This window comes from Sturnira hondurensis, unplaced genomic scaffold (genome assembly GCF_014824575.4).
Source record: "Sturnira hondurensis isolate 20B ecotype Veracruz unplaced genomic scaffold, ASM1482457v3 Scaffold0016663, whole genome shotgun sequence".
NCBI classification, from domain to species: domain Eukaryota; kingdom Metazoa; phylum Chordata; class Mammalia; order Chiroptera; family Phyllostomidae; genus Sturnira; species Sturnira hondurensis.
Window position 1 is genome coordinate 13,812,497 of NW_028089294.1, and position 27,146 is coordinate 13,839,642.

At 44.3% G+C, this 27,146-nt stretch overlaps 1 protein-coding gene across 5 annotated transcripts in view; it reads right to left on the reverse strand.

Annotated features, from left to right (window-relative positions):
* Positions 1-7,114: 7,114 nt before the first annotated feature.
* CLIP4 (CAP-Gly domain containing linker protein family member 4) overlaps positions 7,115-27,146 on the reverse strand; it is a 47,909-nt gene continuing 27,877 nt past the window's right edge. For 4 of the 5 annotated variants that reach the window (XM_037066651.1, XM_037066653.1, XM_037066650.1 and 1 more), the window contains 8 exons: positions 25,640-25,780; positions 21,490-21,579; positions 20,586-20,729; positions 18,778-18,912; positions 16,958-17,081; positions 14,741-14,805; positions 10,520-10,592; positions 7,115-8,819 (listed from right to left, as the gene is read on the reverse strand). In XM_037066651.1, the coding sequence (XP_036922546.1) occupies positions 8,501-8,819; positions 10,520-10,592; positions 14,741-14,805; positions 16,958-17,081; positions 18,778-18,912; positions 20,586-20,729; positions 21,490-21,579; positions 25,640-25,780 (1,091 nt within the window). In that variant the 3' untranslated portion in view covers positions 7,115-8,500. The remainder of the gene's footprint in view (positions 8,820-10,519; positions 10,593-14,740; positions 14,806-16,957; positions 17,082-18,777; positions 18,913-20,585; positions 20,730-21,489; positions 21,580-25,639; positions 25,781-27,146) is intronic. The other variant, XM_037066654.1, reaches the window with a different exon arrangement.

Sequence of the window (27,146 nt, forward strand, 5' to 3'; positions counted from 1 at the left end):
GACCCCACCACCTCACCTGCTTCACATAACAGACGCATCTCTAAATAACTGTATCTGGAAAGTTTTGGCTCATGCCGGGCACAAAAGTAAACAGTCTAATTATATAAACATTAATCTAATTCATAACCCACCTGAAGGGGCCCAAGGACCACACTTTGAGAAACATTCTCCCAAAGGACGATGACAGACGTCAAAAGCTGAGGTGAATTTCCTATGTGTAGCACCAGTAACCGATTAAACAGGGAGCATGCCACATAGTTCCACAGCTGACTCTTTATTGTCAGTAATGGGGGGGGGTGCGGGGGTGAACCTTACCCTTTTCTCTTCTTAAAAACTAGAAATAATCACACTTTCAGGTTGTGCCTTACCACAGTTTCTGTGTCAAGTTCAAAAGACAGTCAAGTCTTAAAAGCCTGTGTACACAGATAAGCAAACAACTCCACACAGCGATACAATGCCCTCGAGACGTGTCATTCACCTCGCTGTGGCCTCGGTGTCACACGACACGCAGCTGGACCACTGTCCCCTCACTGCTGCTCCAGCTAGTCACACAGATACCATGTCTCCTCCTCTTAACTACGAAAGTTCCACCTAGAATTCGAACAGGCGCGAGTAAAGTGTGCAGAAACCATGTTAATTAAACCATGAGCTAGCCTAATTATTTCTACTCTGTGTCTACAGAGAAGCCCATCAAAAGTTTACAACCCTTCCTTTGGGACAAAGGCGGTTTGTGGGGAAGTACCAGTGAATGAAGGGTCACGCCTCAAAATTAGACCAAATCAAACTACCAGGAGTAAGTTGTATTTTTTTGAAGAGTACACTGTACTCAGCAGTCGAAGGATGGGCTTCTCCCCGCCCAGGCGGGGTGGGATCCTGGCTCTCCTCGGGTCACTGGGCCTGCCTGGATCTCCATGTGTCTCCGTCCACAAAACAAGGACAGTCACTTTCTTTCCCACTGGCCTTGGGGAGACTATAAACCGTGCAGAGCACAAGCATCACCCCCCACAGAGCTCTCGAATTCCTGAGTGATCAGGGGTGGGGTGGGGAGAACTGCAAGAGCCAGAGTATCTATTGTCTATATGCGCCCCCCAGACCCTGGACCACCACAGCTCAGCAGGGTTCCTCTCCCCGCTCCCCCCACGTCCCTGGCTCACATGGGACTTCATCTGAAACTTGTTTAATGGTGGTAGCAAGAACCCTACTAGAACCAACTCATTTTTGACTCAAAGGATGGATGTGACACTTAGAATTAAGTGTTATAAATAAGCATCACAGAAAGGAAGATGTCCAATAAATCTAAGTAATCCTTTTTTCCTTTTTAAGTTTCTGGCATCTCCTTATAACACTTGGTAAACCCTATAGTGGTGAGGTATCACGTAACTGCAGACGATTTTTATTCCATTAAGACATTCTGCATGACCAGGCCATTTCAGCAGATTTTCTCCAGTACCAACAGGACTAAAATTCATGAGCTTTGTAGCCCTAAAACAGATGCATATGCATTCAGACTACCCTGAATAACAGGCTCCCATGACAAGATTCATTAAATTGTCTGGAGTGCACTGTCAACCTGTCTTTAGCCAGTGAGTTTTTAAATGGGTCCCCAAAGAACATACAATTTGACTTTGCTATTTCCATTGCAGCAGATGGCTCCCCATGCCGTGCGAACACACAAAACAAACACCAGGATTCCTGTAGTTCTCTACTAAATGCCCTAAAATGAGAGANCTGAATAACAGGCTCCCATGACAAGATTCATTAAATTGTCTGGAGTGCACTGTCAACCTGTCTTTAGCCAGTGAGTTTTTAAATGGGTCCCCAAAGAACACACAATTTGACTTTGCTATTTTCATTGCAGCAGATGGCTCCCCATGCCGTGCGAACACACAAAACAAACACCAGGATTCCTGTAGTTCTCCACTAAATGCCCTAAAATGAGAGATGATTGCCAAGAACAAATAGTAAGGCTTCTCTGTTAAAACTCTATTTTCATGTGGCATCCTGAGTAGGTGTGTTTAATGTCTAACACACTGCTCACGTACAAAGCTATTTTTAGCTCTCGCTTAACGACTTTAAAATGCTGGTGAAGCTCAGAGTAAGAACAGACTATTTCCTACAACCGAGAGGAGGGAGGAACATGAACCAAAAACACCAAACCCAAGCGGTGACTTTCCCGTCTTCAGGGCTGAGCAAAGGCAAAACAAGCGTGTAACCCTCGCTTGTAAAGATGGCACCCCCAAGTCACCTCAGAAATGCTGCAAGGCTGAGGTGTGTTTCCGGTGCCCTCCCACGTCCACTTTTTCGACCCCTCTGCCTGACACACTCTAGGGCTCTCCCTTCTCCATTGACCTAGGCTGACCTCCTGGCACCCGTGGCTAACATCGGCAAGTGCCTGTCAGCCAGTAGTAGCTGAGAGACTGCCTCATTAAAAGAACTCTCACGAAGCCTTAGCAATGAATGTTAGTGCTCCTTCAAATATTTACATTTTCAGAGAGCTCACTTTCCAAAGCCGATGAAAAGCGCACTGAGGAAACTGCAGATGAGTACACTATTCTGGATTGTTTAGCACAAGTCAATCACCTGAGAAACAGCAGGCAGACTGGGCAGGCCCCGGGTAAGAGGCTGTGACTATCCGTCTACGGTTGGGACCAGAGTAGATTTACTCAAGTTGCTTAAACTCTTCCTCTCTCAGTTACAACTGTGAGCAGTTTGGTCTCAAAGGCCCTCCCAGCTCTGAAGTCTGAGGCTGTGTAAGACTTCCCCGTGTCAGGTAAATTCCCACCACCCGTGACGGGGGTGTGTGTGCGCACACATGTGTGCATGTGTTCTTTTTCTTGACCTTGACTCTTAATTCATTTAGAGCCAAGGCCAATTAATTCGGTGCACAATCCCAGGGAGCCAAATTATATTTAATCTTTACATGGAAGTAGGCCAGAAAGAAGTTCAGTATCAGTTGGCTGTTTATTTTTTCTATTCGAAGGCCTCTTTAACAAATCGTAAAATCATGACCATAGCAAAATGAAGTTAATCGGGATGGGTTCCCGGAAGAAGCAAAGCTGACAAGTCTATGGGAATCACACCACTTATTTCTCTTTTGTTACATCTGCCACAAGTGCAGCCTTATTAGCAAAGCAAAATTATAGAACTTAACCCTTGGAACGTTATCCTTTACCACATCTAATACTTGATGAGAGATCTGATGCACTTTCTGTCAGTTGTCAGTTTGCACCTCCCATCCCAAAGTGAAGTTACCAAAGCCCAGAATGAGGCACCTGACGGAGACCAGGAGGCGTTTTGGAGCCCCCCCTCCCTGAGCAGGTGTCCCGGTGCCGTTAAGGTGAGGAATTCGCTAGGAACAGCGTCCTTTCTCCCAGTTACCACGGAATCGAGTAGAATTTCTCTTTTCAGATTTATGGACATCCGCCACTGTCAAGTGGCAATTTTTAGAAACCTGTTGTGAATTACACAGCTTCATAGTGGAATTTACAATCCAACAAAGACAGCCTGTTCAAATAACCCACCAAAAGGTAACACCAAAGAGTGCAGGCAAGCGATGTGCACTTTAGTGCATCTAAAGGTCAAGGAAAAGGGGATTTAGATCTTTTCACATTATTGCAAGGTAACGTTTATATGGTACTGCACAGTTCTCAGAAGAAACAAAGTAATACAAAAGACAGAAATGCTTTTCTCCTCACGTGTGTGCAGGAAGCAGCTGGTGATGTTTTGTAAGATAAGAAACCAAAGCAGAGCCGGCCTCTCCTTGGCCACACACCGGGGAGTGTGTGGCGAGGCCTCGGGAAATCTTACGCTATTTCCTAAGTCCCTAAGCCTTCTCCCCTTCAAGAAAAAGACCATTTGATAAAATTCCTTTTTAACTAATATGTATAATCTTTTGGAATTATTATTAGAAACCATTTTATTGGCAAGTTCAATAAACAGGACTCAAATTTTTCACCTTACTCTTCTCTGTTATTCATAATGCAAAATCCCTTTCCCCCTGCTATCAAAATAGGGCTTGTTATGACCATTAAAATTCATTTTAAAATCCACTTTAGGATATTTTTCTCCAAAAACATTGGATAGTAATATCTATCCTTTATAGCAAGAACTATCGGGGACAGCCAATGCCATTAACACCTGACTGGGATGTAAGCTGAATCCAGACGGCAATTTAGGAAAAAATAATACTAAGAAGAACAGCCTGAATCTGTGTGTATAATTTCAACATGATTTACTTCCATGTAAGTCTATTTTTATTTGTCGTGTGAAAAATAATCCGTTCAGTCTTCAAGAAGGTACGTCTACTTCAAGCAAAGCCACGACACACTCAATTCAGCTGAAGCTGAAAGAACTTAACCTCTGTGAGTTTGACACACGTCAAGAACACAGCATCTGGCTCTTTAAACTCCCTACTCTTCAGAGATGCTTTAAATTTCAATTCAGCGCAGCGCAAGTAAATTTCTGAGACTCTCTATTTAATTTGATTCATGCAATTCAAACAACTCCAAGTACCCACTCCTGAGAACGCATTCCTCTGGATAAAGCAGCTTACAAGGTACACACACGTGTAAACGCCTAAACACCTGTAGTCACAACGCCCTTGTATGTCTGAACTCATTTAGGGTTTCAGAGCAGGACTTACAGATTCATGAGCTTTTTTTTTTTCAACGACACCGCTGATCACTGGGAACGAGTTACAGTTCAAGCAAATAGCTTCAGTGTAAACACCTAAAATATCTTTACTGAGATAACCCAGAACTTCCTGCTCCCTCCTCAGCACCACACTTCCTACCTGAACTGCACCGAAAGTGATGAAATTTGCTGCTGCTTTATCATGAAAGTGCCATCCACTATAAGATACTCTGAAGGGACAAGAGGCGAAAGGGTCCCCCAGCCCTTGGTGCCCTTCCCCTTAAGGGAGAGGCTGTGAACATACCAACAGCCCTGCTGTCACCAAACAGAATGAAAATGCACTGCTGTCAGTAATACGAGCCCGGCACGCCAACTCCTCCACGTACACTCCTTTCCCTCCTGTACCAAGGAGTGTTAGCAAAACTTTTGGTAGAAAAATTCTCATTACCTATACAAAGGCATCATACCCTGCTTGTCATAAAATCTTAACATGCCCAACTTGTTCAGCGTCCACACAAGCTTCAGTGGGAATATCTGTTATATGTTCAAGCAGCTGATGTGACGTTGTTTGTAAATAAGGGTCAATGTATGTACCAAGGGGGGTTATTAAACAATTACTAAACATATGTGTGATAATGTGAGTTTTGTATTAACTAATGTATTTGTATTTTAAATAAGTGTAGTGAAGCAAAGGGCATGAAGAAAAATAAAAAGTAAATTCTCCTACTGGCTTGCAGCGTGGTGATACGTATTACACGTCTCTGAGTATCAGTCATTTAGATAACAAATGACTGGTGGAGAGTTAAAATTACTAAACCTGTTTCTTAATTAAGAATGATTCTCCATGGCTGGTGGGACTCAGTGGACTGAGTGCCAGCCTGCGAACCACAGGGTCGCTAGTTCGATTCCCAGTCAGAGCACATGCCTGGGTTGCAGGCCAGGTCCCCAGTAGGGGGCGTGTGAGAGTCAACCACACATTGATGTTTCTCCTTCTCTTTCTCCCTGTCTTCCCCTCTCTCTAAAATACATAAATAAATAACATCTTTTAAAAACTCAAAAAAAAAAGAGAGAATGATTCTTACCCTGGCCAGGTAGCTCAGTTGGTTCGAACATTGTCCCAACAGGCCAAGGTTGTAGGGTCAGTCCTTGGTGAGGCACATACCAAGAACCAACCGATGGATGCGTAAATAAAGAGAATAACAATTCTATGCGTTTTTCTCTCTCTGTCATCAGTAAATACAAATTTTTTTTAAAAGAGTGAATCTCAACACACTAGGTCTGCAGCCGTCAGTCACTGTGGCTTAGATAACACTGCCACACACTCTATGCAGGTAGGTCCAAAAGAAAACCCTGAAATAAAATGCTTGGTGCCCGTACCGATGTTGTGCACACACAGGTAAGATCCAGCCATTCCCTACAGATGACACGACCCGTATCCCTGGTCCCTAACTTATCGCCACAGCAAAAGAGAAATTCAAAGCCAGCCCCAGGGAAAACAGAAAGGAACTGCCTTAGATGCTCCTGTGGTGTCGTTCGTGTCCCCTTCCCTGCCCCTGACACCCTTCTCCCTTCCTCATGTCACTCTTCTGGGGTAGAGCTGTACCACAGGACTCAAACTTTCCTTGTCCTCTCTCCTCCCTTACCTGGGAAGATTTCCCGGTCCTGTGGCCGGCTCTCTCGAGGCACCGCCCGCCCAGCCCCGCCCCCATCTGAAGCCAGCTAGACTACACCTCTGCTGGGAGGGCCGGGGCCTGCACTGCCTCTTTCAATTCAGTGATCACTGCCAAGCCCCTGCAAGGAGCCAAGTGCTATTCCAGGTGTTGGGAACAAAGTGATGAGCGAAACAGCCAAATATCCGTCCCTCGATCCAGTGAGGGAAGAGAGAAATAATAAGCAAAAGGTTTACCGTGGTCAGGGACGCCGAATGCTCAGGAGAAAAATTCAGCACGAGGCGGGCTGAGGAGTTCAGAAGAGGCGGGCTGAGGAGTTCAGAAGAGGCTAGCGAAGGGACTCACTCCAAAGTCACGGCGTCTCAGCTCAGAGGCAGCACATGCCTGTATCTGACTGCTTTGCAGCCCTTAAAAATGTTCCTACCAAGTTACCCTAAAATGCGGAACCAAGTTTTTAGTAGAATGTAGATAACTACTTACATATTTTTAAAGTCTGAATTCAACGTGTTCTATCCTACCTTAAACAAACAAGAGACATTCCACCCATATGAAAGACATGAAGCGATTTCAGAAAACTGCAGACACACACTCTTTCCCTGAGAGGGCTCTCCGTTCAGCAGAACAAGAAGACAATGGGCTGGCTAGAGACATGACTCAACCTGTTGAGTAGAAAGCCTGACTCTGTTTAAGAGTCTTTACAGGGATGAGGCAAACCCAGGTCATTTAGGGGGAAAAAGTTAAGTACAAACACCTGTACTCGGAGTTAACAGGGCAAAGCGTGGTCGCAGATAAATGACAAGACGACACCGTTCCAAAGCCCAAACATTTTCCCTTTTTATTAATGCTCGAGAAGCGAACTTCGACATTTAATACGCAAAACACAAATGACAATGCTGAACTTGTATGTGTAGTATCTGTCAACACACACATTATTAAATGGATTTCATAACCCTAACCTACATAGGAGAGCAATTGGCTCTCTGATCTCAAAATAAACTCAGTGTCGGCACTGTTGTCTCTAACTTAGTGTTTTATATTAACAGGAAGAATGATAGACACCCAAGTGCAGTATAATTGGGGATTGCATGTTAAAGTATAAATAGAGTCTTTAAGAAATAAGCTACATAATAAAATAAGTTTACTTCTGAATAGCAGTACAGTCATTTTCTTCAATCAATAAAAATATTCCTTGGTTATAAAGCAGCCTCGTTTTGCAAACGTATTTCAGGAAAATAGCTCTAGCAATATTTGAAACGCCACACTTCTTTTTAAAAAGGCAGCAAAGCAACAGAATTTAGATTTTAAATAGCATATTACAAAATAGTTCAACATATTATTTCTAAGCACAAAGTAAGCTCCATTCTGAAGGATGATTTTAATCTCATAAAGCAAGCTGTTCCGATATTTCTGTTGTAGTTTAAGGTCTGGATGTGCACAACTGAAGATAAATCATCATACAGGACCATAAACTTCAACACTGCCCACAACACAAATGCCCCGCATTATTACATTATTACGCTCTGTGATGAAGCTCAGCTTGTTACCATGTGCTCAACAAGGAAAATAAAAACATGATACAGTTCTGTAGCTTTATAACAGGATGAATTTGCAACCATCAGCTTTATGAATAATAAAACAAAAAATCAAGAATAAACAAATGAGTACTATATTCTAACACATCTCAATTTGCACTCTTCTCTTAAATACAATCTTTCAATGTTTTTCACATCCCAGAAGGAAACGATGGCAAAGACGAAAGTGCGTCATGTTTTGAAAGTGCTTCGTGTGTCTGTGTGTGTGTTTTAGAGATCCGTCCCACAAGGAAGCTAAACATGTGCAAAAAATTAAGCCCAATGTCACGTGCAAACACGAAACAGACTAAGCAGCACCAGCTGGTCGCCTACTGGCACTTTTTTTCTCTCAAAATCTTCTTGGGTCTAAAGTTTCACAAACTTTCTTAAATGCTTGTTTCAAAATTGTTTTAAGAGAGCCATGATTCCCACAGTTCACGCTGCTAGCTTTTTAAAGGCGTCTCTCCGATTGTTACAGCGGTTTTTAGGAAGACAGCCGTATTTGCAAATTTTAAATAACGGCTACAGTCTACAGGTGCCACAGACTCCGTATCTCACGCCCTACATATACAAGTGTATGTACACACTCACACGCGCGCGCACACTCACGGAACACTCCAGTGCAGCTCAGCAGTTCTCGTCCACCAGCCTGGAGCCCTTTATCCCCCGGTAGGTGACCCGGCTCGGCCTAACCAAGACGCCGTGGTTCGGCTTGCAGGTGAAATAGCGCGTGTCACCCACAGCTCCGTCGTTCTTCCCCTTGGCGCTTCGGAGCTCCAGCCCGAGCCAGATGCCCGCGGCGAAGTCCGTGGGGCCCACGTACCTCACGGTGCCCATCTCGTTGGAGCTGGTGAGCAGGACCTGCGCGCCCTCGCGCAACCGCGCGCCCCGCTCCGCGCACGCCGGGGCCGCGCCGCTCCAGCTGCGCCGCAGGGCCGGCCTGGACCTGCGCACGGAGAGACGGGAGAGACGGACAGACTGACTGACGGCCAGGCCGGGCCGAGCCGGGCGCCGCTCCCGCAGCACCCCGGTGGCCGGCTCCCCATCCAGTCGCTAAGACAACACTTTACCCTCACAATTGGATTTTTTATCCTGAACAGCAATATCAGAATATACTTTTGTTTAATAGTTCAGAAAATTTTTTCTCTTTTGGCTATTTTACTACTACATTAACTGGATTTAAGATGTACATACAGATATATTATAGAGAGAGAGAGATTTATTTAAGACCCTTGAACTAGCCAGCACCTAAGTTCTTTGTTTTGTTCTTTTGTTCCCTGCAACACTAATCACCACGCATTTTGGTCACATGCTCTATAAATAAAAATAAGTGAGTTTTAAAATTGAATACGTATCCTCAAGAGTACTTTCTCAAACAGGCGCCAAGTCTCCATCTGCAGGAGTCGATAACGCCGCCTTCATGCCCTCTTCACAGGACGCGCACAGAGCACGGACCCAGTCCTGTCCTGTCCCGGGTCCCCACCCTCAGACCGCCCCTCCTCCCCTCTCCGCAGCCCGCCTCCCATCCACCAACCTCGGGACACTCCGCGCCTCCCCCCATGAGCATCCTTACATCCTGGTGTCTCCTTAGCACCTTCTTCCATTCTGCCTAAGAATTCCTGAATATCTTCAGTAAAGTGGAGCATGGATTTACCGCCCTTAAACTCGCTCAGCTACTCAAGTGAGGAGACGAATTTCAAAATTCTCTCAATCAGTGAAGGCTTTGAGGAAGGGAAGCAAACATCCACCCAACCCCGCTGACCAGCACCTCACAGCGCAGAGGACCAGCACTCCGCAAGTCTCCTCGAAGCTACCCAACGACCTCAGGCCCGATTAACCTCAGGCCCGATTAGCGCAGTAAGGGCCCCCTTGCTGTTTCCGGGACGGTCAAGGTCACTACCTAGGCTCTAATTTCCAAGGGCTTCCAGTGTCTCACCACTTGAGCAAGGATATGCACTTCCCCACTCAGGAACCATCCCCCCCCACCCAAGACATCACTCATAGATTTATTGGAAGGATTTAAAAATAAAAATAAACCCTGTAACCCAAACAATCTGGAAAGGCCTCACATTCCTCTACAAGTAAAATAGTTTCTGAAAGTCTTAGAAAACTGTGTGGGGAAGTAAAGTGGGTGTGGGATCAATAAATCTAAATGAAAAAGAGAGAGAGATTCTCTCCATAAGAAACAAAGAAACAAAGGAAAACAAGAGCTTTGCGCAGCTTGCGCCAGAAGACGGGGAGGGGGGGGTCTTCGCAGGCTGGCAAGGTTACCTTATGCAAACAGGCCTGACACTCCCTTCATGAATTCCTGGAAATATCAAATTTCTAACTAATTAAGTAAACGGTTTAAAAAACCGATCCACCCTATTCCAGTATAACACAAAGTGCAAATTCCTCCAACGTTTATTACCAGTACTAAACAAATGTGAAAATATATGCAGTAGGGTACTTTTAGTGACGGCTGCCATTTTTTTATTGCAAAAGAGAGAGGCAGAACCCTTCTCAACTGCACTGCTCACACCTTTTCCCTAAGTGTTAAAACTCCACCAAGCAATGTAAGCGATCCAACACTCCACTTCTCTCTCCTCACAGAGTCGTGTCATGTTCCTCTGGGAAGGTGTTTTTCTAAACCTTCTTAATACTCACTTGGCAAAAGCATTTCTTCTGTTAATCTCTTTGTGGGAAGAAGCAGAAGTTGTACTAAAGCTCCTCCTAAAACCTAAATATGAAAGTTAAGGTTAGAAGAGGAAAAATAAATCACAAACTTGCAGTACTTATTAAAAGTTATCTTTCAGCATTTCTTCTATAGATGTCCTAAACTTTGCATCCAGAATGTAAAAGCCACTTAGATTTCATGACAAGTTCTTATCTTATCTTTCTCACATGCAATGCACATATACGAACAAGTTAAGATCATGACATCACTTTTGGAAGTTTTGTTATAAAATTTCTTGAAGACCAAATAAAACTGAATTATACATTGATAAAGCCGAATCTTTGTTTCTGAAATATTAATCTTGATAAAGCATATTAAAAAAGGATAACATAATTTTGAAACACTATCACAAAATATAACCAATTTATAAAATATGAAGTAGTGAGTTTCAGAGCTTGTGATTGCTGTCATCCCAATGACAGAGTAATTTTTTTAAAAAAGACTTTACACAAGGTAAGTTTCTAAAAAGATGTTTTTACCAAGAATGGGATCTCAGCCCTGGCAGTTAACAGCAGACCAGATGTGCTAAGTGACTCTCTTGATCAAAGCGAGTACAATTTAAAACAACTGTAATGTTTTCAATACTGTTGAGCTGACAGAAAAGGCAGAATTTCAAAGAAGCCAAGACCTACAAAGAGGAACCATGAGAGGTGACCAAGCACCAAAGCCCCCTACCACCGTGGGCCACGGATACTTCCACCTCACCACCGCCCGCCCAGGAGACGAGGAAGGACGGATGGCCTGGAGCTGCTGAGATGAGGATTCTCACTAGACTCTGGGTTAAAGTGATAATCCCAAAATGCTCATCCTCAGCGTAAGGTTAGAGAAACCAAATGAAATACCATTCGTACAAAGACAAAGGGAAGCTGGATTGTGTTAACATCAATGGTCAAAAAAAAGCAAAATTTTCTTCTCTCAAAATTGATGACCATGCGCAAGTTTTATTTTATCTGTGTAATATTTTTAAAAACTTTTGGAGGCAATAAATTCAAACAGTCCAGGTTGTCGGTGTCTCCAGACAGTGGCCCGAAGTAAATGTGATTTTCTCTGCAGGCCTCCACCCAGGCCTCGGAAATCCCCATACGCTGAATTCTGAGTAAAAGAAGCGTTTTACAATAATAAACTACAAAACTCACAAAGATGAAAGGCACCATAAGTTGGGCTCAACGGAAACATATGGTAGAATCAGATTCACAAAGACTTCAAATATTGCATTATTTAACATAAAATAAAAGATAACATTTAAAATGTTTAAAGACACACACACAAAAAAACTTGAAAATGTGGGGAAAGAATAAATGACAGTAAGTAACAACCAAACAGATTGGCAAAAAGAAATTATAAGTTTATAACCAAAAACTCTGTGGTCAGATTAGGCAGCTAAATGCACACAGCTGAAGGAGGACCCGGCAAGAAGGAGCTGTGAAGCCACCCGATGCCCTGTACTGACACCAAGTGTGACGAGGACAAGGAGGGCGAGGGCGCGTGAGCAAGTCTGCTCTTTGACTCACCAGGGTTTCAGAAATGGGTAACAAAGAGAATGAAGGAGAACATAATTTAAGTACATGGACAAGAATTTTCACAGAATTGACCAGGCACCAATGTCCAGATTCAGGAAGACCCATGATGCCAACTGGATAAACAAAAGAAATCGCACCCAGACACATCGCAGAGAAACTTCAGGAAGAAGGAAACGGAGACCTTTGCAAGTGATCAGAACAAAAAGCCACCTACAAGGGTATGACTTAGACTCATGGCGGACTTCTCAAAAAAAAAAAAAACTGACAGAAGACAGAAAACAGAATTATATTGCCAGTGTGCAAGGAGGAAGTGATGTCAAACGTAAATTATCACTAAGTGTTCAGTTTACCCAGTAAAACTGTCATTAGAAAAAACTGCCCTGGCTGGTGTGGCTCAGTGGACTGAGTGCCCACCTTCGAACCAAAGGGTCATGGGGTGGATTCCCAGTCAGGGCACATGCCTGGGTTATGGGCTGGGTCCCCAGTAGGGGGCATGTGAGAGGCAATTACACACTGGTGTTTCTCTCCCTCTCTTTCTTCCTCTCTTCCCCTCTTTTCCCCTCTTTATCTTTTTTTAAAAATAAAATCTTTAAAAAAAAGAAAAGACAAAAACTGAGAGAATGCTACCAACAGACCCTTTCTAGAAGGACTTTTAAAGAATGTACATGAGGTAGAAACAAAATGATCCCAAGTAGAAGTTTCGAGGATTAATGACCAGAGATATTTGCAAATATGTGAGCAAATTAAATAAATACTGATTATACGTAAAATTATTATAATAATGGAAAATTTGTGCGGAAAATAATATAGAAACTGAATAACCCAGTTTCTAAAAATTTTCTCTTATTTAGGGAAGAGTAAACATCATGATTACTTAGATTTTGCTAAGTATGTACATCAAAGTACCTAGAGAAATTACTAAGAAACATATTTATAGATATACAAGTAGAGAATAAAATGTGATAAAAGGAGGGAAGGAACATAGCCAGAATTGCATCAAGAAAGAAAAAATATTTAAGTATAAAAATGTTGAAAAATATAAAACAAAATAGCATAAATAAATACAAAGAAAGCTGATATATGATAAAAAGAATTATTATAAAAGCAATACCGTTATATTAACAGCCAGAAGTGAAATAATTTGTGTATAAACCTAATTAAACATGTACAAAATCTATATGAGGGAAACTATAAAACTCTGATGAAAGAAATCAAAAAAGATCTAAATAACTAGAGGTATTTTACATTCATGGATAGGAAAACTCGATATTAAGAGATCAGTTCTTCCCAATTTGAACTACACATACAATGCAATCCCAATTAAAATGCCAGCAAACTATTTTGCAGACATCAACAAACGGACTGTAAGTGTATATGAAAGGCAAAGGCCCGGAACAACAAACAGAATACTGAAGCAGAAGATCAAAGTCAGAGGGCTGACACCACTAGAATTGCTACAGAGCGGTAGTAACGAGATGGGGTGGCGTTAGCGAGCACAGACAAACACCAGGTGGGGCAGAAGCGAGGCCTGCTTCAGCGCGGTTGGTAGGGCAGTAATATGGGCGTCATAATTCATAGTTTTAACTGAAACATTCCACCTAAAATGTCACAGGGTGTGCTTGAGTGTGGTACCATGGTACAGAAGTACATGCTTGTGATTCTGTAATAAAAGATGTTATAATAAAAAAAAGGGGCGTTATTTCTGCTGGGCCCTGTAGATCAAGGACCTGAATACAGAGCCCAAACACACAAACACAGCCAACCGGACCTCTGACGGACGAGCATAGGAAATTCAGCAGGAAAGAGACAGTCCTTCCAGTCAACAGGGCTGGAGCAGCTGGACAGCCACAGGCCGAAATAAATGAAGAAATAAATCTGGACACAGATCTCACACCTTCATAAGCAATTAGCTCGATGGATCACAAATCTAAATGTAAAATGCAAAATAACAAAACCCCCAGAAGACACCAGGAGAAAATCAGGATGACCTTGGATTTGGCAAGGATGTTTTAGATACAACGCAAAAAAACATACATTGATGTTTCTATTCCTCTCGTTCACCCTCGCTTTTCCTCTCTAAAAATAAATAAATAAAATCTTTAAAAAGAGCCCTGGCTGCTGTGGCTCCGTGGACTGAGTACCAAACTGCGAACCAGAAGGTCAGAAGGTCACCGGTTCGGTTCCCAGTCAGGGCACAGGCCCGGGTTGAGGGCCACAGTGCGGGGGGGGGGGGCCCACAGTGCGGGGGTGGGGGGGGGGGTAAGAGGCAACCACACATTGATGTTTCTCTCCCTCTCTTCCTCCTTCCTTTCCCCTCTCTCTGGAAGTGGATGAATAACTTTTCTTTAAAAAGAAAGAAATAATAATTAAGATAAAATTCGAGGTTCATGCCTGAGGACAGGCATGTGAAAAGGGAGGTAGAAGAGCTGGGGCGGGGGTGGGGCGGTTCATTCAAGTCCTCGTCCTCTTCGGCTTGTGGGTGGCGAGCAGATGTCTGCTTTATGAGGACCTAAACTATACAGATACATTTTATATACTCTTCGGTATACATATATTCGTCACAATAAGATGCGTCAGTAAATAAAAGCAAAGGAATAATTACTAGAAACATAAAACTGTGTGTACTCTTACCAGGATAAGAACGATTCTGTTTATTTGAAGAAATTTCTGAGAGCGTATCCAGGGAATCTGGGACTCTGTAAAGAAAACGAGTATAAACTAGGTAAAAAGTGGGCGTCAGGAGAAAGCCATCCAAGCAGAGGAGACAACATGTGCAAAGACTGTGGGACAGGGGCCACGTTTTGAAACAGAAAGGGAGGGAGGAAAGGCCAGCTACAGCCTGCAGGGGCGCTACGCCAGACTGTGACCGGTGACTCCTTTACTGAGACTGTCCTCACTCGGTCCCTAGTTTAAAATTCTTCCTTCTTGAAAATCAGGGGTGTCATTAAAGAGCTCCAGAGCTAGTTTACATGAGAAACTCCTCAAAATCAGGGACCACGTCTGTTTTATTTGCTCATAGAATGCCTACACAGCACAAAGTGGGAAAAGACACTTAATAGTATTTGATGGTGATGAATGAGACAATCAGAAGATGACAGGAAGACAGCTGGATAGAGACAGCGGTTCATTTAGAGAGAGCCCTGTTTCTTTGGGGGGGGGGCACTTTTAAATGAATCACCTTAAAGAAGACCAAATAGAAGGCAAGAAAAAAAAGCAAACTAGAAAACATGTGTTCCATTAACAAAGCAAGAAAAAGATGAAGCCACGAAAAAGAAAGTGACTTCACCACATAAAGGAGAAGGAAAGCTATTCCAGCGTAAAAAAAAACACGGTGCTCGATTTGATCAATACTACTGTGCCTACCATATGCCACCCCGTGTTCTGTGGGTAATCAAACATGAAATGAAGGGCCCCTGTCCTCGTGACAAGGAGACCGTAGCAACATGTTAATGAAGATTTGTCCAAAGCAATCTGAGAACCCAGAAGACCGTCACTCCCCTATTAAGATGGTCCATAAGTGCTCCAACCTCACCACGCCTTGGGGTATCCACCTCCTTCCTTCTGTGATGCCCCATGCATGCAAAAATAAAATGTCAGTCTATCTGTCATCACTTGAATTCACAGACCCAGCCCCACCCCAGCTACTGACCCTGAGGGTAGCAGAAAGTTTGTCCTCCCTACACAAGCTGTAAGACTTGAGCCCAATCACTTCACCTCTTGAAAGCTTCTTCACCTTCCAAATGGGAATGCTCACTGTACGCCCCTGGGTCTGTGAGGACTGCCGAGATGTGCATCCAAAGTGTGGCGCACCAAGGCCGCCACTTACTAAATGCTCCCTGAACGCTGGGAATAGAGAGGCACTGTCATTTCCCAGCTCACCTGAGCAAATACTTATTAGGACCAAATAAAGCAACATTTAATTGAAGGTCCTTCATAAAGTGCAAAGCATGGTAGGTTAAATGCTATATTATCATAAATAATAAAATTATAACAAGCACATCATAGAAACAAGTTGATACAAACATTGTAAGTAATTATTCAATGTGAAAAACAAGGAAAGAAAACGGATGTAAGAACTGTTCCATACGGCAGGAGGGTGTCACATGGTCTAGCTGGAAGAAAGTGGTGGGGACTCCCAGGCTGTGCCTGCAGCCCTGCTCTCGTGAGAGTGGCTGTGTCACACCCGTTACCTCCTGTTTAAAGATCAGCATCCCATTCCCCTCTGCAAAGCAGACCAAGCCGCCTCTTCCGGCACACAGGTCACGCCACAAAACAGCACCTGGAGTTCCATGATGACTTACTTTCTGCTCAACTCACTGTTTCAAACCAGAGTGAGCTGGCAAGAGTGTGCCCTCTCAGGAAGAGATACCGAGGAGGTGTGCCACACACAAATCCTTGAAACTTCACTTCCCCCAAAGATCCACTGCCTATCTATTTTTGAAAACTAAAGAAATCAGAGGGAAGAACCATTTCGGTTCCATTAGGTTTGCAGGAGAATGAATGGGGTGCCTGAAGCAATCAGGGAGCATTTTCACTTTTGTTTGCATGACAGATTAAGCTTGCTGCTCTCACGTTCTTAGCTGCAAACGTCATTTCTAATAGCCTATGCGTGCTCATAGGGTTTGCAAATGAGGAATAAAGGAGGTTTTTAAAATTGCAAATCTTCAGCAAAGCAGATTTAGCTTTCCGGGAGCCTTCTCTCCAAAGGAGGTGGCTGGTTAACCCCTTGAAATACGTCAAAGGCTGCAGTCAGTGCACATCTTCCATATAAAATGAGGGCCTCTAACCATAAACCATGCAGACCACAAAACACTCTTGTGAATAGGCACGAACCCCATCTCTGCTCACCTCTGAACCCTGGAGGGGGGCGCGAATATCCCGTATCTCGGAGAACAGCTGAAGTATTGCACGCCTCCGACCGAGCCGTCATTCTTGCCATGGGGCTTCTCGAGCTCAATCCCGTACCAACATCCTGGAACGAGAACAGGATTTTACAAGCTCGATTGCAGAGCCGCACTTTGAGAGAGAAAGCTCCGATGCACGAGCACGCCTGGGCGAGGACTGGCTGTAACGCAAGTGTCGCACGACCAACATTTATCTAACAGGCCTGATGAACAAGGACCGGCCCAGGTGACAGACACGACGTGTGTCGGTGGGGGAACGTAGCCTCATACTGAGATCTATAAATGAACATGCAATCTTTTCATTTACTCTCCCAATATTAGAAATGCCACAAACAGTTCTCAAACAATTGAAAGACAGAAATAATACGGAAAATGTGACTGTACATCATGGTCATCGTGGTATTCTTTCTTTGTTTCCCATCCCCCCAGGTCCCCACTCAGGATGAAAAGAAATATTCTTTTTAACCTAAATGAAAAGATTTAGATTCATTAAGAGGAAGGATTTGCAAAAAGGCTTGTAAGTATTTAAAAGGGTCCAGTCTAAGAAAAGTCATACAATTTCCTTTCCTAGAGAGCCTGACTTACAGCAGTGAGGTTGCTCTGAGAGTGGTAAATATTAGGTAAATGGACAAACACACCTTGTCAAGTAAAGATCCTCAAACTGAGGGCACCTGAAGACCAGTTAGAAGTACCTAATAACCCATTCGTTTTTTTAATTTAAAAGGAACATACACTAGTAATTGTATTCAGTCTCTTAAATCAGTATGAAATAAAAAATAAGGATACAGGTATTGAAAAACTTACTGCAAATTATAAATTCCAAAATGCAAAAATACTGTTTCTTTCAAATTACTACTTTGAAGAGTCAATTATATAATGCCTCAGAAGGCAAACTAGAAGTTCTCAGTATTTTTGCCTCTTGTGTTCAAAACCTGACAGGTGAGCCCATCTCCAGACACTGGAGTCTGGGTTGGAAATGCTAATTGCATGACCATGTCTTCTGTGTTGAAGCAGTCCTATTATGCACAAGCAGAGAGCCTACTGCATGGCCATAACCAACGCTCAGAAAGCAGGTCACTGTGTGTCTGAATGCCATTAGCCAGGTTAGCCCAAACTGCGATGAACTTATTAAAAAACCGACGTGCTCAGTAAGCCGGTCCTTACGCGCTGCGGAGCCACCGTGTGTCAGCACGGCACTGCTGTTCACGCCACATGAGCACGGTTCCACTCGACCGGCTGCTACTGGAAATCACAGTCACCACAAATAACCTTTTATTTTTAAGGAAAAATAACCTTTACTTTGGGAGACACAATAGAAATCCAGCTTGGAGTTAAGATATAAACACACAGCGGGTTTTTAAGGCCCCCAGAGGAAGCGGAAGCTCTGCCACGTTCCTTTGAACCTGTGTCTGCCTTTCTCTCCGACCCACTCGGGAAAAACGGGAAAACGCTGTGGCAGCTGGCGCCTCATGGACTCACGTGCCAGATTATCTGCATTATCTGAATCAGGGAGAGTAAACCTGGGAGCGACAACTAATTTTAAGGCCAGCCAATTTAAAACACAATCGGCAAGAAAATTTTATGGATAAGAGTCAACCTGAGTACAAACATTCTGCATTTTAATCATCGCTTTGCACTTTCTGCACCACAGTTACCAAATGTTGACCAAAACCTCTCTAAAATGAAAGGGCACTTAGAGGTAACATTTTAAACCTCTTGTATGGTAAAGAATTCAGGTTGGACCAAGAACATCAGAGGCGTCACCTGGGGCAAAGTTTGTCGTCCCGAAGAACCTGACGGTGCCGACTCTCTGGCCCACCACCAGCACCCGGTCTCCCAGCTGAAGCTCTCCTTCGCAGCGGGCACTGTTCGAGACGGATGTTGCTGAGGAACTCAAACCTGTTAAATTGTTTGGTGGGAGGAGGTGGGGCAGGGCAAGGAAAGAGGAGAAAAGAACAAAGCGGAAAAAAATCAAAAAGCACATTAGCCAAAAATTCACTATGCGTTCTGGCCAGTCTGGCCGCTTGGAGACTTCCACACAGGAAGACTTTCGTTGCAGATCGTCACAGCAGCAGCTCCCAACCTTTCTCACCCCATGGCACACACAAACTACTAAAATTCTGCAGCACGCCAAAAAATACACTGGTGTGCTGGCTGTTGCCATTTTTTCACTTGACAGTCTCAGGGAAAAGAGGTCAGTGCCCCTGACTAGTCCCCTGTGGCGCACCGGCAGGAACCTGCTGCTCCACACACTTCTGTTTCTCGAGCGTGAGGTCGAGCAGCTCAAAGGGAAGGAGGGTTCCCCGAGAACACGAATGCCAGGGACGATGCCTGCCAACTGGGTCTCGACTGTCGGGTGGCACCCTGTCCCAGAGAAGGGGGAGCAGCACCCTTCTGTCAAGGGCGGGATGGTAAATATTTCAGGCTTTGCAAGCCACACGGTCTCCGTCAGAACTGCTCAACTCTGCTGTGGCAGCACAAAAGCAGACATAAACAGAATGGGCATGGCGTGCTCCAATAAAACTTTATTTACAAAATCTGGGGGTAGGTGGATTTGGCCTACGGGCTGTCACTGGCCAGCTGTAAAATGCGTCCATTATAGTAGCTCACAGAAACTCAGTGTAAATGATACATGCAGGAATGTGATTTGAAAGTGAAATTGCTACAAGGCTTCAATTACCCCAAACTGATTTCCTTATCAGGAAAAAACCCACTCCACCCCTCACCTTGACGGAAACCTAAACCCTGAAACGCCCCCTACTGAACATCAGAAGTCCTGCAGAAATTCTGCCCAGGAAGCTGTTCAGCTGTAGGGGGGCCCTGGAGGCTTCTCCGTGGCCCGTAACCAGATTCCAACAGCTGCCCCCTGGGAAGGCCTGGAGAAGCCCACAGGAGGGCATGGCGCAGGCCAGTCCCACGGATGAAGGGGGATAAACGGACACCATGCCAGCGAATGGGCACATAAACCCAGGGAGGGGCAGGAAGAAAGTCTGGATAAAGTACGGCACTGAAAAGTCCTAGGCCTCATCCTAACTAGTATTGCCATAGCACATCACAGTTTCCTCACTCATGAAAGGAGGATGAAGACAGCGGTACCTGACTGCTCCATGGGTTTGTTGTGAGAATGAAATGCAGTGAGTTATGTGCAGCGCCTAGAATAGTACCTAAAATAATAAGTATGAAATACGTTAGTTATTACTAGGTTTATGTTGGAAAAGAGATAAGGAAGATAATAAACCACATATCTCCACTTGTCTGAGGATGTCTCATAAAGTTCTATGATGACCCTGAAAGGGTTGGAGGCCTCGGGCACGTGGGAAAAAGCAGGTGTCGACCAGACAAGAAAACAGGGTGAGCAGGACCCTAGGACAAAGCCCGAGAAGCCTAGAGTAAGCCTCTTTACGCCCAAGAAGGGGGAGTGGTGGAGGCTGCAGGGACAGAGAAGGGTGCAAGGAGTTCAATCTGACGGAAGTAAAGGGTTCCTTCTACACGTTTAAAAAAAACAAATCTACTTACAAACAAACCAAGATAAAAAAATACCAAGAAAGCCTGTTTGAAAAAGCCATAGATACCAGCACTGGCTCGAGACGAAACCGACGGGCTTTTGCTCATGGTCTTCTTGCTGTTGCCGCGTGCATTCGGCCTCTTGGGGTTGCTCTGTCTGTGCTCCAGAGAAGATGCAGAGGACAAGCTGCTGATGGATCCAGGCAGGTTAACTGAAACAGGAAACGGAAAAAAATGTATCAGAGGGCTAAAAATCGGAAGCAAGCCAATGAGATGCCTCCCCAGGTAAACACTTCCGAAACTCTCCACTTAGCTTCTTCAATTGTGGATTACCTATTGTTGAATTAAATGCCTGGTTTCACCCAAACACAGTTGAAACAAAAGATTTCATAACCCAAGCACCTGCACTGTAAGGATTCACACTATACGATGACGATCTTAGGACAACGTTGTCACATCGGCTGACTTAAACTGACCTATTCTAACCACCATTCACCTCTCCTTTGGATGGGACAGTGGAATCCCATTTTATTTATATAAACAACACTATTAATACATTTTCAGTTAACAAAGCTTAACATTAAAATGATTTGAGTTAACCTGAAGGCAAGCAGGAATACTCTGGACTTTCTATTCATGTTCTACTCACCCAATGATTTGACAGCTAAAGGCAACTTTAAATATTTTATCAAGCCATCTACACTAAGTGACTTCATTTTACTCTCTTAATATAGTACAACGGATCTCTAATTGAAGTGTACACAAGAATCCCAGTACAGGATTTTATATAAAAACCCATACATACTTTAGGATGAGCTGCTCGGGGGATTTTCAAGGATAAATTTTTAGTGTAATAATCTTTCCCCTGAAAAAACTTTAAAACTTAGCCCCCTTATACGCTCTGTCACTATATTATCTTCAAGTTCCATTGTGAAACTTAATTTTGAGAACAGAAATTATCGAGTGTATTACCATCTTTCTCTGCTACAGCTTTCTGTTCCTCTCCAGCAGGCGGCGCAAGCGCTGGTTCAGAAGCACTGTCCCTCTTGGGTGGCATCAGTCCTGCAGCACAGGAGCAGGGCACTTTCAGCAAGAGCGCGTTCTGTTCAACGTCCAACGTAAACATGTGCTTTCCTTTTCCAGTACAGACATCCCTCATTACCAAAATCTCATCCACTCCTGAAAACATGCTGGACCATAAGTTCCCAGACAGCAGGGCCGACCATTCACTATCGGAAAGGAAGAGGACGCATTCCTGGCCCGCCCGAAAACCGCGCTCTCCCCAAATGTCGCTGAAGTATCTTTTAAACCCATTTAACACTCCATTAAGGAATTCTAGGCAATATAAAGCGTTTACAGCCGAGCTACTTGTTCGCTATGTAATGACCTCATTAGCGCGTCTGCATGACGCTAGCAGGTAAAGCGAACCTAGCGCAGCTGAGATACACTTCCCGGGACTTGTGAACAGTTTACATGATTTCACTGGTGTGTGCACACAGATTCGTCATAGAAGATTCTCTATTTAGATAGGGGATTTGGGGTAAAAAATTTTTACAAATAATTATAACCAGTACTCATTTAAGTGAGTCAGATAGTAAGAAATCGTATTCTTTGCCACTGGTCTTTTGAAAATCACTACTCCATTCTCAGCACACCCAACTCCCACCAAAAAACTCACTTAAAAAAGTAAAGCTCGTGACTAACACTCTACCTTATTAAGGCTCCTGTATCAACTCTACAGAAGGAAATTATGTACATAATAAACCTAGTGGACTATGCCAGTCCTAATTCCACCAAGCATTTATTCTGATTCCACTCACAAAGCATGCTGGGTAAAGGACTGTGCTTGGCACTTCAGCATCACAGACATGAACAAGATACGGTCTCAACCCTCAAGGAGAACCTTTTCAACTCCGTCAGGTAGAGAGACACAGATACGAATAACTAAAATAGGAGAACATTTCTGATACCACACTAGCATAGAAGGAGGAGACAACAATCGTGTCCACACCGATACATTAATGCCTCAACAAGATCACAATTCGAGATGGGTCTTGAGGGATAGGTCAGGTTTCTTCCAGAGAATCCTGGAGGTATTGTCAGAAAGAACTGGGGGTAGGCACGCTGGACAGACAGAAAAGAAAAAAATCTTAAGGACAGGGTCGGAGAAGGATGAGCAGCCTGGCTGGAGCACAGAGCACTCCGGGGGTGGCAGAGGAGTAAACTGGGCAGATTAGGTCACAGTAAAGCTCAGAGGGCGAGTGCTGGCTAAAGAACCGGAACTCTTCAGTGAGGAGCGAGCCTGACGGGGGGCTGGCATGGACAGTTGCCGGTGAATGGCACGACCCTGGCAGCAAAGTGTAGAAGGAACCAGAGGAGGAGAGACTGGAGACAGAGACCAGCTGGATGTTAGTTATCACACTGGCCGGGAATGAGGGCCAGAACTGCGACCGCAGGCACTGAATGGACAGGTGGGTAAGGGAAGGCAGCCCACAGAGTGAATCTCTTATTTTCATTATATTTTTCAGTCCTGGAATATCCATTTGGTCCTTTCTTCATATCTGAATTTTTTCTTGAGATAAACTGGAGATTCACATGCAATTGTAAAAACAACACGGGAAGGCCCCTTGTACACTTCACCCAGTTCCCCCCATGGCAGCATTTTACAAAACAATAGTACAGTTCCATACCCAGGATGCTGACAGTGGTACAGTCCAGGATCTCACACCACCCCCGTTTCACACGTATCTGTGCGTGCGCGTGTGTGCATGTGCACCCACATCATTTGCTTCCTTTGCATCTCCATTCCTCAGCTGACACTTTTCTTTCCACTTGTCTAAGGAGTGCTCACCCTTAATTCTTAGAACATTGGTTATTATATGTTATTTAAACCTTTTATCTGCTAAATATCTGTATCATCTCAGGACTGGCACCCTTTGATTGCCCTTTTCCGTGAGAGATGTTGAGATTTTCCTGGTTATTCACATTGGAGCAATTTCAGACCATATCCTGTGGATTATGAATATCACTGTGTAGGACTCTGGGTCTTGTTTAAATGCTATAGAGAATGTTGTTTTTTTCTGTGTTGTGTTAGCAGGCAGCTGACCCAGTTAGGTTCAGGCTGAAAGGTCAGACCCACCTTCTGTGACTGTGGTTCCACTGTCAGCTCAGTTGCCAAAGCCTTCTGGGGACCCACCTCATGTGTTGTGCCGCCCAGCATCAGTCTGGGACCCGGGCACACCCATGCACACCCAACTTGGGAGGGAAGCCCAAGATTGCACAGCCAACACATCAAAGCCACTTTCTTGAGCCCCATCCTGTCCATGGTCTCCCCTACACTTTCCTGACCCCGGGGGGTGCCCCTCCTGGTATTCCGGGTATAGTGTGCAGGCTTTAATTTCCCTGCTCTGTCCTACTCTGACCGGCTCTGCCTCAGGCCCAAGCAGTGAGAAAAACTTGTGTGGACTCTAGGAGTGTTCTTGGGAGCAGAGTTTCTCTGATGAGAGGCCAAGGAGCTCCTCCTTCGAGGTGGGGGCCTGTCCGTCCACTGCTGCTGCTGCAGCACGCAGGCCTGCCTAGGGGCTGGGGTGGGGACGAGCCAACAGGGGAGAAAAGCACTCAAAGCAAGCAAGAGACTTCCCCACTTTCTGCCTAGTAGGGGACCCCCTTCCCACTCCTCAGACCAGAAACAGAAGGCTTCTTGGTGAGCTTGCTTTCCCTGCCTGTTACGAACGGCAAGGTCTCAGCTTAAAGGATCCCATCTACAACAACTTCAGAAAGTGCGAGGCACCTGGGAACAGATGTAACAAAGCAGGTACATAATCATATCAACAGGTATAATAATACTTTATATAGAGAAAGCTATAAAAACTTGCCAACGTACTTTCGAAAGACCTAACTAGGTATCACAAGCTCATAATTAAAAAGCTAAATATTATAAAATTGTCAGTTCTTCCCACCCTGCTTTAAAGTGTAAATGCAATGCCCATTAAAACTTCCATGAACCTATTTTAAAAGAAACTTAACGGCTTATCCTAAAACTTGTACCGAAGTGTGATGGACAAGGGCCCGAATGCTGACAGATCAGACACTGCTCACGTTGGGAGGCTTCCCTCTCCTGGACATCAGGAGGCATTTTTTCAAAAGCTACGGAAATTAGGACGTGCGGTATCGACACAGGGACGTCCAAATAGTCCAATGGAACAGATCAGAAAGGCCGGCCACATTGCTGGACAAAAAATCTTTTAACCACAGAAGAAAGCCTGTCTGCATTGAGTGTTATTTAAGGAGTGAACAAGTACGCACCACGCTCCTATTCTGTGTTCTGTGCTGCAGCGCACACCAAAATACAAAATGCTCTCACCGTCCACCTGAAGTTTGAAGTTTTAGTGACAGAGTGAAAGATCAGCCCAAGTGGAAGAGTCAGAGGACAAAACTCAAGACGACAACGAACAATCAGGGGGTACGGATAAAAGTGGGGGCAAAGTTAGGGGATGAAGAGATCAAAGTGATCTGGGGTCATTGGGGAAGTTTTCAAGGAGAAACAGAGTCTGGAAAAGGAGGAGAAGAATGGCTAGGACCTGGAGAGGCAGAAGCCACATCCCCGCTCTCCGGACCTTGCACGAGACGGAATGCAATTTGGGGAAGAGGGAGAACAGCGCGCACAGAAGTCAGGGGGCTGCAGGGACCACCGTGCAGCCTCAGAAGCGGGAAGGCTCCACCAAACAGGGAAAGAGCCCTGACTGCCAGTTGCAAGAGCTGGAATGTTTTCTGATCTTAAGAGCAGTCAATAGAATTATTGAATAGGTGATAAACATAAAGCTAGTTGTACAAAGATGTATTAGAGGTATACAATCTCGCTGTGAGGTCAGATTAGGGTGTGAGGGAGGTATGGGGGTGGCAGGAGAGAAAAGGAACAGCTCTGAAATGCACTTATCAGGAATCAAAATCATAAACCACGACTGAGGTCTAGAAACACATTAAGATGCAGGTTCTATGAGGGTCAGGTTTCACAGTGAGGTAGCAAAAAAAGGTGCGAAGAAATTTAGATGTAAGAAATAAAGCATTCCACAAATAAAATTAAAATGCTGAAGAAGATATCTAACTTTCTGGTTCGACCTACCAGTATTTACTTTCGGCGTTACATGAGCTACATCAGTTTTCTGGGACCTGGTGAGAGGCAGCGCTTTGGTGGAAGGAGTGTGGACTAGATTCTTTCTTCGATCCTTTGCTTTACTTATCTTTGAAAGAGGTGCAAAAATACCTAAGGCAGAATACACAATTTTAGTGTTAAGCAATTAAAAGCATTTCAAATAAAGGGGCCAATACAAGTGTTTTTTCATGTCTGGACATAAAATTGCAAAGCCTATGAAAAATAAACATATAAACAAGAGTTATTTTTTACTTATTTTTTAAAATATATATTCTTTTGGCCCTGGCTGGTATAGCTCAGTGGATTGAGTGCAGGCCTGCGAACCACACGATCGCGGTTCGATTCCCAGTCAGGGCACATTCCTGGGTTGCAGGCCAGTTCCCGGTTCCTGGCAGGGGATGCACAAGACACAACCATACATTGATATTTCTCTCCCTCTCTCCTTCCTTTCCCCTCTAAAGATAAATAAAATCTTTAAAAATATATATATATTCTTTTTTTTAAGATTTTACTTTTTATTTTTAGAGAAGGGAAGAGAAGGAGAAAGAGAGGGAGAGAGACATCAATGTGTGGTTGCCTCTTACATGTCCCAAACCGGGGACCTGGCCTGCAACCCAGGCATGTGCCCTGACTGGGAATCGAACTAGCAACCCTTTGGGTCACAGGCCCAAGTTCAATCCACTGAGCTATACCAGCCAGGGCTAACAGGAGTTATTTTTTAAAAAGAAGGGTAATACATTTCCAGAGAAACAGCGCACTTGTTTACGGTTCCTCCCTAACTCCACCAAAATATTAGTAAGGAGTAAAAGTGGTATAAACTCTTAAGAAAAAAGAAAATTACAAAAAGGAGAAAAAATTCTAAAAGCATCCAAAGACACTCCCAAAGAGAGGGAGGAAGGCCAAAAACAGGAGACAGAAAAACTCTGAAACAGCAACACTGGAAGCTCAAGTTGGCAAAACACGGGGGACAGCGAGGACCTGCCCAGGCCTGTTTCTGGGCAGCTGTGCTGGAGGCTGCCCCGCCCACCCAGTCACACGTGGTGTCTGGCTGCCGCTTCCCTGCAACAGGAGAGCAGAGTAGCTGCAACAAGAGATGGCGCCCCACGGAGCCTGAAATACCTACTGTCCGGGCCTTCACAGGAAAAGCGTGCCTGACCACATCAGACAGTAAAGTACCACCTCTGAAAATACTGAGAGAATATGAATTCCAACCTAACATTCCTTCCCTTACTAAACTACGATATGAAGTGTGAGGGTAGAAATAAACATTGTTTAGTATAAAAGGTCTCAGGAAATTTACCTCCCATCAGTCCTTTGTCAAAAAGATACTTGAAGAATGAGCTCCGTCAAAACAAAAAAGGAAACAAACAAGCAAAAGAAACTGACTTAGAATAGCACAAGCACCAAGTCTTTCTCTTCATAGTACAAGTCAAAAGACGGGAAAGGTCTGAAATTGGGAGAATCAAGAAAGCTTCAT